At 43.9% G+C, this 13,777-nt stretch overlaps 1 protein-coding gene across 1 annotated transcript; it reads right to left on the bottom strand.

The window, feature by feature from the left end:
* Window positions 1-6,904: 6,904 nt before the first annotated feature.
* slc25a28 (solute carrier family 25 member 28) lies at window positions 6,905-13,711 on the bottom strand. Its single transcript, XM_062400849.1, has 4 exons — window positions 13,153-13,711; window positions 10,630-10,858; window positions 9,145-9,201; window positions 6,905-8,713 (listed from the first exon to the last, which is right to left on the bottom strand). The coding sequence occupies exons 1-4, from the start codon at window positions 13,495-13,497 to the stop codon at window positions 8,139-8,141; spliced, it is 1,206 nt and encodes a 401-aa protein (XP_062256833.1). The 5' UTR covers window positions 13,498-13,711; the 3' UTR covers window positions 6,905-8,138.
* Between the last annotated feature and the right edge of the window lie 66 nt (window positions 13,712-13,777).

Raw genomic sequence — 13,777 nt, 5'->3', positions numbered from 1 at the left:
TTTGCCCACTTTGCTATTTGCAGTTTAAATTATCACATAGAGCGGTTTTGTTTTATCCTTTTTTTTAGGCCACATCAGTCACCACCGACTGCAGATTTAGGATGTAGACTCAGAGCTAAAAAATGTCCTAACCTTGAACCAATGTTCACACACACACCAAGCTGGTGCTCACTGAGGGATGCAGTGTAAACTGGGAGGGACCTCAATGACTTCGGGACTAAATTCAGACTTTGATCTCCCAATTACTTTGCACAACAAAAAACAAGGGTTGAAAAAAAATGTATAAGTTACAATAATTATCAAACTGGCTTTAATATAGTTCACTGCTGATGATATCTTTGTGTGACGAATACAAAATTTGTACGATTATTTTCAGTGAGTAATGGAATGGCTCGGACCAGTTTGCGCGGACGACGCTCCGAGGCATAAGCAGTTAAGCTTATTTGACAGGATGGGAAGACAGCTTTCCTTTCAAGATCAAGTTCAAAGGGCAGCAGGCCTGTTTCTCCCTCAGTGTCCCTGACTGCACCTGCGTCGCTTCAACACACACACACGCACGCACACAGACACACGAGTGCACATGCAAGGAATCCTGTCCACACTGCCTCCACGCCACTGACAGACAACTTCAGTTTTGGTCTCAGGCAGTGTGTGTGAAAAACTGTGTGTCTTTGTGCTTGCACACGTGCTGGATGTGCACAGAGAAAAAGAAAGAGTGTGTGCGTGTGTGTTAGGTTGCAGTTCTCTGAAGTGTTTGTTAGAAGATTTTATGACCTCGCTTACCTTTTTACAGGGAATTGTCACAACATTGGGGGGGTTGCTGGACACCTGCGATCAGCCGTAACATTGCTGAAGTTCATCAGATCCAGCTTGACTCCCAACGGCCCAAAGGGATAAGTGTGTGTTTGTGTGTGCAAATTTATTTAGCTTTTTGCTTTGATCACGAACGAACTGTGGCAGTTCTCAGTAAGGGATCCCTCCTTAGGCAACACAGTGAAAATACTCCATCTTTACACTATTAAGATGGACGACGCGTCTCCACTTCCTCCCACTATTTAGGAATGAAGCCAAATTTCACTTGTGCTACAATCTTGCACATTTGGAGCCAGAGCCCGCATGGTTCTTGATCGGGGTGTAGAGCAGCACCATCAAGGTCCCGCTGATATGAATGCTCGACCAATCGTGAGTCGGCCTCAGCTGTCAATCAAAGAGTAATGGACAAAAAAAAATTACTATTGGAAAAACACTGGACAATTAGTGCGAAAGCTAAAATTACAGAAATGACATCTGCGCTTCATTTTTAGTTTGGCCAATGTCCCATCCACTAACATGGAGAAGGCAGGGTTTATTACAGGGAGATGTAATAAAGACCATGCATGACAAGCAGCAAACATAACCTAACTATAGACTCCCACTGATTCCATATTGTTTTTATTTCATCACACTTTGTCCGTTCATGTAATAAAAAATCAGTTTCCCTGTCATGGGAGTGTTATTACATATCTTACTAGCATTGAAAATTCACCCCAAACACAATGGAGCAGCTCTCTATTCAGTTTAAATCCTCCATGATGTTTATTTTATTGCACAAGAAGTGAGAAGGAGCACAACACACACAAACTATAGCTGCACCTCTCCATGTTGTCCAGCATCCTCCGCAGGCTTACAGTAACACCACATGCTGATAGTCCAAACAGCTGTTTTCTCCCACTGTTGCAGCTTTTTCTCACAAAGGAACTGCTGTGTGGGTGAGTATGTGTGTGTGTGTCTGTGTGTGTGTGTGTTAGTTAATGATCATCTTGTATCCTTGATATCCTTGACAGTGGTGGGAAGAATTTCTCCTCCCCAACTTGTTCTCTTAAGTGATGACAGGAGCCGTATCTCCCCACAGCAGCCTAATTCTCTACAGCAGTGTATCATGGGAAACAGTGGAGCCACAACTGGCACAGTCGGCTGGTGGGTCCGTTTGGTCGTCCCTCATAAGGGATTCACATTTTGCTGTGCTTCATTATTCAGACTGACGCTGCATTCCTGGTGTCCTCTTAGGTACCATGTTACAGTTAATGATGAATTGACTATAGCCAAGGACCATTTTTAAGTCTAAATGTTAGGACAGAAGGGCTGAAGTATATAAGTATATCGGTAATGAGGGCCAGGCTTCAGGACATCGTTGCAACAGATATCAAGAAATCCAGTGAATTGTAAAACCACACTTAGTGAAAGAAACACATGTCAAAACACAAGGATTCAATGCCATTGGTTTAATTTAACCCAGTATGAAATAAAATCATAACAATGACCTGGGGTTTTATTTCTCAGTTTATGGGACCATGAAATTTGGTGGTATGCTGGAACTCATTTTTAAAGCTCAAGGAAATAATGTCACTGCTCAATGTCCCTCGGAAAAGGCAAGAAGCACCGGACCCGTGAGTCCAGCGGTGAAGAAAACCTCCCCCGAGCTCCATTGTTCATCAAGAAACTTAGTATGAACTGTACATTAGTGATGTGTCGGTCGTGAATGATTCGTTTAGAACGAATCCTTACAAGGACTCTGGATTAACAAGTCCTCTCAAAGAGAGATTCGTTCATTTTCTCGTGGCCGCGGATCGGGACTGTTGCATAGGCTGATGCAGGTCACGTGAAAAAGGATCCAAAGACTTGTTAGTTTAGTAAGAGGTGAATGATATTTGTTCACAAGTAATATTACAGGTTTCGTTATTTTAACTTTTTTGTACTTTACTTACAGTTCAGTGCAGCGTAATTGTTTGTTATTTTAACTTGTTTGTACTTTATTTACAGTTCAGTGCAGCTTAATTGTTTGCCGTGATAATTAAATACTAGTGTGATAATAAATGACCACTTCAAATCATCCATACTGTCATGAAACATTAATTTAATGCAGGAATTTCATGCAGGAATTTCTCCCCCTCAAAGGAGTTAAACAAATGAAAGCCACTGATAAATTTATGAAAACCTGAAGCAAGTCATGGCTCAAGTCAATTTTGGGGCAATTAGTTTGTGGAAATGTGATTCAGAATTTTTTTTCCAGTTATATTACACCCAATCACCCATATAGCAAAATTGCCCAGTTTTTGCCCACATCGCACATATCCCATATGCAGCCCAGATACCCAATGGAATGATGGTCCTGTTAGCCAGAGGTATGCCATTGCAATACCAAATGTTAGCCAAAGGTGGCCCAAATTTGTACTTTAGGTTAAATAAAGGCGCACATTTGTTTTGAGGCTATTTGGACCCTGTTTGCTATTTTACAAGTGAGCCACTTTAAGCTCACTTCCACAAGAAGGCCAGAAGCGCTGACTGAGGCGGCCCCTTATGCTAGCCACATACACAGCTAAAGAATCAGAAATTGTAAGTGCCGGTGAAGTTTCACCATTTAGCCTTTGTCTTAAGATCAGAATTCACTTTCAACTATTTTGTACGATACAATTACAACCTAACTAAGCATTGGACCCCATAGTCCCATGGACCCACAGCCCATGTCCATCACAAGAGCCCCCAGTGTGATCCGACCCTAAAGTGGAGTTATATTGAGGATAATATTGCAGCATCACTTCAACAAAAGAAAAGCCCTCGATTCTCAGAAATACAGTTGATATCAAATTGCATAGATCCAGTTAGCACTTCACTTGTGGTTAATAATGCGAATGGAACATGATGAAAATCAGAGATTATGTCTCAATTCGTGATTATCTTGTCGGCAGATCAAGTTTTACAAAAGGCCTCTAAACAAATCATACCAACCGTAACCACGTATCACATGTTGTTTTAATTGCTAAACATTTGGGGGAAAAAGGCTTTCTGCTTTCGGTCTCCCGCTCTCCTCCTCTCCTGGCTTCTCATACCTCCTCTTCTCACTCCAGAGTGGGAGAGCAGCAGCAGCCAGAGGGATTACAGCAGCTCCTTTCTCCAGCAGCACCAGCAAGGGGCATGAGATCACAAGCTGTATGTGTCTGTGTGTATTAGTCGAGGAGCCTGCAATCACACCTCATCTATTAACCACGGCCGAGGACAGGATAAAGTGGACGTTATGGCGCAATCCAGTATCACCCTGTAATTCATGCTGAGTGGTGCAGTGATGATTTGGTTTAATATATGGAGAGAGATCTGACTAGAGGAGCAACAAAAGAGTCATAGATATGTGGAGAGGGAGAGAAGGAGAGTTGTTTTAGAAGACCTGAGTCCTTCAGGCGTTCACATTCCTAAGTACCCTTCGAAAGTGTGTGTATGTGTGTGTTTGTGTGTGTGTGTGTTTGTGTTTGTGTGTGTGTGTGTGTGTGTGTGTGTGTGTGTGTGTGTGTGTGTGTGTATGTGTGTGTGTGTGTGTGTGTGTGTGTGTGTGTGTGTGTGAAATACACCCCTCCACAGGTGCTTGCTGTATGGGGCTATGACCGGAGGCTTGAGTTTCCAAAACATGGGCTTACACCAATACACAAGGGAGCAAATATGCGTGTGTGTTGCTGCCAGCCCTTCATCAACTTGTACTGATCGTTTCCACTGTACAAGATGGACGTAGTGCGTGTGTGTGGGTGTGAGTGTGTGCGGGTTTGTGCACATGTGTTATTGTCCAAATAAAGTCAGACGGGACGGCCTTGGATTAGGGCTGATATTCACTTGAGAAGAGAAAGTGTTCCAGGTTTGGTTGGTGAGCAAAACAGCTACTGATCTACACGCACACACACACCCACGCAACCACACACACACACACACACACCAAAGTGATTATGACTGACATAATAAAGTGTGTCACTCTGTTGAGCAACAACTACATCCTCTCTTTCATAGCTCTGTAATTACAACTGTCACATTGTTCTGTTTAAAGGATGTAATTTGATCATTATTCATTGTTGTAGTGTAGCACTAGTATCATAATTGAAGACCTTCGATTAAGACCTTTACTGAGCGACATGGTCCCCCCACCCCACACACTCACACACACTTTTCCCATGTATTTTCAATGAAAGATATTACCTTTATTTTCTTATAGTGGTCTCTTTTCTATATTGTGTTTGCTGCATTTCAAAGTTTCTATGGTCAATACAATTGTCAAGTAAAAACTGTGTTGGCATTCGCAGAAACTAAGTCAACGTCTCGATATCATCTGCTGAGGGTACGTACTGCATTGTGGGAGATAGCGAGGACAAACACATGCAAACAATCACTGCAGATTTTGTGCCCTGATGTGATTTATTTTAAAGATGATTTTCACAAGAAATCCGGAGATTTAAAACAGGGTTATCCAGTGGCTTCTAGCTTGGTACCAGTACGTGGACAACACATTCTGACAACCTGATTAAGCTCCTCTTTGCTGATGAAGACGATAAGATGAGGTGGAAAACTCCAGTTTCTGAGAGAACAAGTGGACCTTTGAGTTGAGATTATTTTTGTCTGGCTGTCTTGCCGGTTACCAGCCGTCCGGACCGCTCCGTGAAGAAGGAGGAGGAGATGTTTCTTTACTTGGAATGCAGCCACCTTATTTCTCGGATATACAGCAGAGACACTCTTATCATCTCTAGGTGGTCCGTCACTTCTCGTTATACACACACTTTTAGCATCTTTTCCCACAATACCCTGGTGCACTACGTCACACACTACAAACTTTCCTTAAAGGGGCAGGCCATACCTGCAACACAACAGCTCTGGTCTCATATACAGATGGCAAGAGAAAGTAGAGAGAGATTTTTACAATCTGTCTGATAAAGATTCATAAACAATTTTGGCGATGGGTGCCCTTCTTTTGGTTTGAGCACCTGCCCCCCAAAATGTCTGTGCACGTGCCTGCCCCTGACTGTAATGAATGGGCAAAACTGTAGTGTACAACGCTATGTACATAAATACCATCTACTTCCATTTATCTTCACAATGTGCACACAAACAGACACCATTCTAACAGCATAAACTATGATACGCCACACATAATGTATACATGCATGTAGATAGTGAGTGACAGAGACGGTTAATTAACACTCCCTGTTTGCACAGGTGTCTCACCGGGCTCTGTATGTGTGTGTGTGTGTTTGCGTGCTTGGGGAGCTGTCACTCTTCAATATGATCTCTATGAAGGGCACACAAATTCTGACCAGAGGATTTTTGTTGGTGTTCACATGAAGTCTCCCAGAAGGGAAGGGAAACCTTTTTTTATGAACTGAAAGACAGAGAATTTCATACAAATTACAGACAAATCTGAAGTCCAAACGTGAAATGTTGATTTGTTGCTAAATATGGTAATCAACCCATTTGACAGGCCTTTTTGTCACAAATAGTTTTGGCTGCAGAACTGTCAGATCCAGAACTTACTGAAAATCTATTATAAACTTAGCCAATGCTACGTCTTCACCTGTCGACTCAACCGTAACTGATGCAGGATGGTATGAAATGTCTATTTTTAAAGTGACACAATCTACATTTACCTTTATTTGAGGTAATTCTATGTTTGGCTTATCTCTTAAACTTTAAACTTCTTCAGCAGTCAGTACTAATATTATGTAATCTATTTGACCATATCAAATTCCACTTTTGCCTCTTCTGGTTATTATACTCATAAGTGCATCATGCGTCATGTGCTGAGCCTCTCTCTCCTTACTGTTTGAATGCAGGCAAGTTCAAATTGTGTTTTCACTGTCGAGGGTCAAAGTTGAAACCTGCACCTGTGTTCGAGACTAAACAACTGTACCTGCCTCAAACTGAAAATAAATACCTGAAAACATACACAAACTCACCATGTGCCTTACAGATGTGGATAAGGGCACCGTCTCTATTTCATCCATCCATTTGTTTACTAGGGACCCAACATAAAAATCCTTGAAACAAAACTAGATTAACTGACAATATTCATCTTCACACAAAGCATTCGGAAACTTTTAAGGAAATAGGAGACAGCTCCCATCATTTATAAGCAGAGAGTTATTAGTGCCCTGCTGCTCAGTCTTTATTCATCGAGTGCAATTCAGTGTCTGAAACAATCAGACATCAATCATTAAGAATGACAGCTTCCATTTATGTGTACAGATACATATCTTATGAGACACTGACTTCCATAAAATCCGGGGTTAAATTCTTCTTTCGGACACAGTACATTGTACACAACCTTTGCGGCCAAGCAAGATATTGAAACTCAGTAGTTCACAAGCTGAGAACAGGCTCCCAGCTACAGTTAATGGACAGACCCGGCCTCTTAACGCTGATCTGATCTGCCAAACAGGTGCATAGGACTAAAGATGAGTGGATGATCCAGGAGTTGAATGAACACATGAATGGAGAAAACTAATTCAAGTCATATAATTGCTGGAAATAAAATTCAATTAAGTAGTTAAGTAATTAAAAATAAATTACACACATACTTCAGAAACCTTAAGGTTACTGAACATTTGAATATTTGTTTAACGCAATTGGCACCGCCCCTCCAGCTGCGGGACATGATTAACCCAACATACCTCATCTTTATTTAACTGCCAATAGCCAAACAAAAATGACACAGATATCTGAACTATGGCCTTCTTGTTAATCTATGGAGTCGTCAAATTCTATTGGACTATATTTCAAATAGACCGGTTCAATTAGTAGGGTATTAAAAGATGGTCTGACTTGCCGATGTGAGAAGGGCGGCTCTGAATTTCTATAAAGGTATCTGAGGAAATTTTGCAACAAAGTTCTCAGCTGGGTCAGTTTTCAATTCATTCTAAATGGCAGAAAAACTTTGAATTTGGATCAAATCAATAATCTATTTCAGCTAAAGAAGTGAAAAAAAGACTGGGATCTGCAAACTCAAACTTTGAATGGATGTGAAAAAGAATCTGGTCCTATACCAACGTTTTGTAAACTACTGTAACATACAAAGAAACTCTACTGCCCTCTGCTGACTACCTTTCTAAATGAAAACTTGTGCGTTCTCCACATTTATCCTTGGCTTGGACAAACGCATTGGCCTCTAGAATGGCTGTAGTCAAACCATACCTAGTCTCTAAAAGTCGCAGCAGTAATATGCCTACTCGAGCTGTCTTTCTTATCTGCTATGTCTGAAAGGGATGGGACATCTGAGGTGGACTTTAGGTCAGATTCTATGTGCGTATTGAAGTGTCTCCTCACAGGGAGGATAGACCGATGTTGAGAGGAGGTCTCTACATCTCAGCCTCCTTGTGCTGCGCTCTCCTCTTGTTGTGCTGGTGCTTGGTGAGTCCGTATTTGAAGAACTCGTACACCGACCAGCTGATGGCTGTGGAGGGCACCTGGTAAATCACCCTTGCCTGGACCCCTTTGAAGAAGCCCTTCAGGCCGCCCAACCTATACACCGTCCGGAAGGCGTGGGCGAGGCCTGAGATCTGTCTGTGGGCTCCTTGGCCTTGGCCCTTGCCGGGGCCTTGGCTCGAGGACAGGCAGCTGAGGGTGAGAGACTCCTGGGTGTTGAGCAGGGTCTTGCAGACGTCTAGCGGTGTCGTGGCCGCAGCTGCGATGGCTCCGGCCAAAGCTCCCGACAACATGTGGGATGAGGGATTGTACTGTCTTTGGGGGTTGAGCACTTCCTGTAGGTACTCGTAGGTCATGAAGTGGAGCGCCTGGAAGGGCACGTTCATGGTGAGCTGGGTGGTGTAACTGCGGTAGAAAGCAGCAGGGCCCTCTTTCTGCCATACGGCGCGTATACAGTCCGACACGCCGCGGTATGGTGAATTATACATCTGCATGCGCTGCTTCACAACTGAGGACACGTGTGTAGATGTATCGATGGAGGAGAGGACCATAGATGATCGTGGTCGGCCAGTGCGAAGATGGAAAAGATAAAATAAGAAGAAAAAAAACATTAGTTAACTATAACCTGCAGTGGTGTTAATACAGGTTTGATGAACACACAATGATGCCATGCGTCATTTAAACAGTATCTGCTTAGACAGCTGCAGCCCATCGACCAGCTGCTCACGAGGACTAGGACTAGTGTCCTTCTACTGACGTGTTAGGGCAGCTGGACTAGAGGCAGCTGTGAAAGACAATATGTTGGACTGCAGGTTTCAGGCCAACACGTGAAGGTGGCCAGGCACAACACCTGCAAGTTTCTCTATTGAAATCTCTGTATGGAAACCTGAGAGAGATAATGAGCTCAAGTGGCATCGGACAATAAAAAGTTGATCTTACCTTCGGTTGGGTTCATGGCTGCATCGTGAAGAAGCGTTGCCACACACCCAGCGGTTCCTGAAATAAACACGCCTCCGAAATTACTACACATTATTATCGCGAAGAACACACAAAGAAAACAGAGGCTTAAGTAAAGAGTGAAATAGAAAAGAAATGCATTTTGCAAGAGCAAGAGACTCTCTCATCCTGTCACAGCCTGCACTGCCTTATTCCTAATCGCTGCAGATAACATTAAAAAAAAAAACAATATCATCAGAGCAGAACTTGTGCTTAGTCAGGAAACTGCACAGGTGAAAACTAGAGATCACTCCAGAACAAATGCAGGAGGTCAAACCTGAGCAAAGAGAGACACCTGCTGGACAAGTCAGTCCATCTGAACCAAACTCATGCGCTTTAAAAGACACGACCTACAGAGGATAGAGCAGATGAGAGAAAGAAGACTTACCCAGCCTCCTACTTAACTGCAACAAAAATGAAAAGCAAGAGAGTCAAGAGATTAAGAGCAAGGTTTCAAAATTGAATCTTTGCCTTTTAACCTTAACTAAACTTGACCCAAATTGTTTCACAAAATCCAGCAATAGATTTACAGCTGACCCTTGCACTTCTCTAGGGTACAGCTGGAGTTATACAAAGGCTCTATCCAATTTGTAGGCCTGCCAGGGGTTTTCCAGACGGATCAGGCCATGTCGGCTGTGTGCAGGGATAAGGCTGAGTCAGCATTGCTTAACTGGCGAACGTACCAACTTATGTATAATGTTAAGAAAGCCATACTTATTTTTGTGTCTATACTGTAAATCTGGAAGGAAGACTTCGTTCACAACTGGTTATTTTGCAGCCTCATGCTAAAACTACGATGTTTCCTTCATCAGTCAATCAACACTTAAAACCTCAAAACGGCAAAGCAAAAACCATATTTCAGAAACGTCAAAAATGAAAAGCAGAAATATCATACGACTTGTCCAATCAATTGGATTTCCCACATCTATATTTCAAGTTAACCCATATAAATAGCCTAAATACCTTTGTTATGATTGATAAATGTGCTAATTTATGTTTTTGCTTGTTTGTTTTGAGAGATTTAAGTGTAGATTTATGGATCTTTTTTAAATTTTAGCATACAGTCTGACTTAATACTTCTGCGTCGTTGTGAGAATTTATACAGTTATTAGAGTTACTGAAAAGAGATAATGTGAATGACTGTTCCACCCATTGAGGCAGGATGAAGGTGAGTGTTGTGTCATTTCCACTGAGAGACATGAATAGGACGCACTACCGAGCAGACCAATCCCAGTTGTTGTGTCTTTGTCGTCACAATGCGTAATGACATTTCTAGTTTTTCAGGCTGCGGCATAAAGTACCAGGCTACACAAAAGCACCAGTGTTGATCTAACACAGAAGTATAAACTGGATTTTAGGCTTCAACATAAAAAACATATGAAAGAGGTAAAGGGGTCAAAACACTTTCTGAATGCATGTTTGTGATACCATTAGCCAAATGACTGTTTGCCCCAGGATGAATGAGATCACTAAGAGTCCTTTTTAGTTTCTCATAGCTGGCGAAATACAGGGCATGGGCAGGTCCCGCCCCAACCGCCGTCACATTGAGCCCTCTCATCGGCCGCCAGACTCCCTCCGTGGCTACTATTCGGCGAAGAGCATCCATCACGTTTCTGTAGCGGGCTGCGGGTTCGGGCTGGAGGCACTGCATCCGTGTCTGGAAAAGATGGAATGAGAAAAAAATTCTGTGTCAAAAAACAGCCTGTTGCCCTTCCGAGCTACAGGGTCAGGGAAGCATTCTTAATAACTAAATGTGATGTATAATTTGAGTCTTTTAATATGTATGCCTATTACAGCAAATAATAAAACAGCAATGGGGAGAGTCCTGAATAGACTGCAGTGTGAATACGCTGTTGAGTTAGGGAAATGAGGTGTGTGTGTTTGTTTATGTATATGCATAATTGAATAGACGGAAGTTTGGAATTACAAGCTCAAAGGTCACAAAGGGACATAAGCAGACTTCCTGTAAGCCTCTTTTCCCACTGACCCTGAAGCCCACCTTTCTCCCCTCCTCCGAACACAGGCACAGATAAATAAGACAAAACAAACATTAACTAAAGGACGTGCAGAGGACCAGCGTTTGAGCCACCTGTGTAGTTTTAGAAGGTTGACATGTCCGTCTCTGAAAAAACTGCAGCCTGCACAAAACTTCCAGCCAAAAGAAAAATCGTACACCCCGCTGTGTGTGTGTGTGCATGTGGTATACTAGTGTGCACGTGGCCTTGTATCATCCTATGCAGCTGTGGAATGCAGGGCATGAACAGAGCTAGCTAACCGTGGTACAAACCCATTCATCAAGTTACTTCATGTCTGGCAAACAAACATGAGGGTGAGGAGTGGCTGCGGTGTCGGTAATCTGCTCCTCACTCATTCATTCATGGCTGTCTGATACACACGCACAAACACATGCATGCAAAGAGGTCCTTCCAGTCACGTTATCTGCTGTTTGTCTTTGTCATGCGCTTGCATATCGATAACGAAAAGACCTTTGTGCACAATGTATAGACTTTGACCCTGCACACTTGCGAAAACAGACCAGACTTTTTGGGGGTCTCTCACAATGGAAAAACCATCCACATGTGAAGCGTGCACTCAGACAAACCTTCAGATGCAGCAAGCTTATTGTAAATCCACAACCAATTACTGGGATTTAAGATGCATTAAAATGGGGAATGGCAATCTATTGTAAACTATAATTACACAATCTCTTAAGTGAGGAGATTATCGTGCAGGAGTGAGCTCCTTTATTTGACACAGCTGGAGATGTTAAAAACAACAGAGATGTATTTGCTGTATACAAAAGGAAAGGGATGTGTTTGAAGCACGCAGAATATCTCTCAAATTTATGCAATAGCTTTTGCAACCGCTTTGAGAAGTGTCTTCCTGTTGAACAGTGGACAATGCCCCAGATCTCTGTTGTTTTGTTTGGCCAAAGGCTGAGCTCCGTTAGCAGACACTGCACAACACCGAGAAGGATCTGTAAACACCGGTGCTGTCCTGGATCAGGGCTACAGACAGAGGTGGACCACAGGTGGAGGAGACGTGTGTAAAGCGTGGGCACATTGAACAGCTTGTCAGCCTGACACAGACAGCTGACCATACCAAGCTCATTGTCTCTCCCCTCTTCTCTCGGGTCCTCTCACACCAATGATCACATGTGCTGCAGCCAGCTGACCTCTCGGGGGTCAATAGGTCATGCATCCGTAGCTAGGTTGACAGTATGAATAATAATTAAAAAAAAGAGCCACATAATACAACTAACACGCATAACAAATGAGACCCCGTGGTCAGAAGTGGCCCTGTGTAGAAGCACTGACTCACATGTGACCAGGAGAACTATGTAAACAATTGGACACGATGTGTGACGTAGGGGGCCTGAGGCTACCACACTGTGCCGGGAAGCTGAACGAGACAAAATACTAATTTAAGAGCAATTCATCCCTTTGTGTGTTAAAGGAAGAGAAACAGTTTCAGCCAAGGGAAATAACATGGAAACAGCGTCTGGTGGTTTGCAGCTTAGCTTAGCTCTCCTTGAACTTTTACACGGTTGTTGCAGTTGTTTACTTCTATTGGCATATCTGTTAGTTAATATTGTCAATTTCCTTACACGTAACACTTGGTTGTGCAACCACATGTCACCTGAGTATCGGACAGCAGTTTGATTTGATTGTTCTTTGCAGTTTAGCACAGCGTGTCAAAACGGGCGACCCTCCTAAATGTCATATCGACCCTAAGGCTCAACTTAGTAATAGCATGCTAGCAGGTTAGCTAGCGTGGGTATGAGATGCTAACGGGGCTGACTGACCTTGCCTCACAGCTAATGAGCTATGCTACCATAACACGTGAAGCTACAGGAAACAACACCCGCACGACACAACCGAGTGGGGCTGTGCAGGCTCGTGGGACGCTGTGGGGGGATAGCTGGTTAGCCGAAGAGTTGTGCTATGCTACCTTGACACAGTCGATGGGGAACATGAGGCAGTGCTCCATGATCCCGGCCACGGCTCCGGCTAACATGTGGGTGCTAGTGGAGGCTCCCTGTGGCAGACCCTCATAGTCCGGTTCGGTGTCCTCCGTCTCTGCATCCTGTGCACCGCGGAGGAACTCAACAGTCTGTAGCTCCGTCTCGCCTCCGATCCGGGGGGTCAGGCTCCCCACGATACTTTCGGAAACTCCCCAGAATCTGCCCCCCAGCCATCGAACTTCAGCCCCGGCAGAGGCACCAGCAACCCCGGGATCGCCGCCTGTCGACTCCGCTGTCATCCGACGCCTCCTCACAAATCCAGCAGCTTCCATGAGAGACTGGGTGTATGTGTCAAGTCTCTGGGCGCGCGGACGCGGCGGCTCGTGGGTGCTTTCAGTCCCAAAACTTTTACATTCCCTCGGGGTAATTTCCGTTTCACGGCTGCTTGGCTCCGCCACCGTTCCCTCCCCGCCTCCCGGCCACAGCCAAGCAGGGAATCCGAGGCAGCGGTCACACACGCGCCGAAGAGCCTGATCGCAGGCCGCGGCCACTAACTCCACTCTGATTGGTTGATAAAGCCAAGTCGAACTTACGCTATTGGTCAATGCACAT

Source organism: Platichthys flesus, chromosome 12, assembly GCF_949316205.1.
Source record: "Platichthys flesus chromosome 12, fPlaFle2.1, whole genome shotgun sequence".
In the NCBI taxonomy this organism is placed as follows: Eukaryota; Metazoa; Chordata; class Actinopteri; order Pleuronectiformes; family Pleuronectidae; genus Platichthys; species Platichthys flesus.
The sequence above is the reverse complement of the archived record's forward strand: the minus strand, read 5'-3'. Positions and strand labels throughout refer to the sequence as shown.

Excerpts from the sequence above, each read along its gene's own strand:
- slc25a28 (XM_062400849.1), bottom strand. The coding sequence starts at position 13,497 with ATGGAAGCTGCTGGATTTGTGAGGAGGCGTCGGATGACAGCGGAGTCG. Across the intron at positions 9,202-10,629 it reads AAACAGTCATTTGGCTAATG|GAACCGCTGGGTGTGTGGCA; the intron begins GTATCACAAACA and ends TGTTTATTTCAG. Across the intron at positions 8,714-9,144 it reads AGCCATGAACCCAACCGAAG|TTGTGAAGCAGCGCATGCAG; the intron begins GTAAGATCAACT and ends ACGTGTCCTCAG.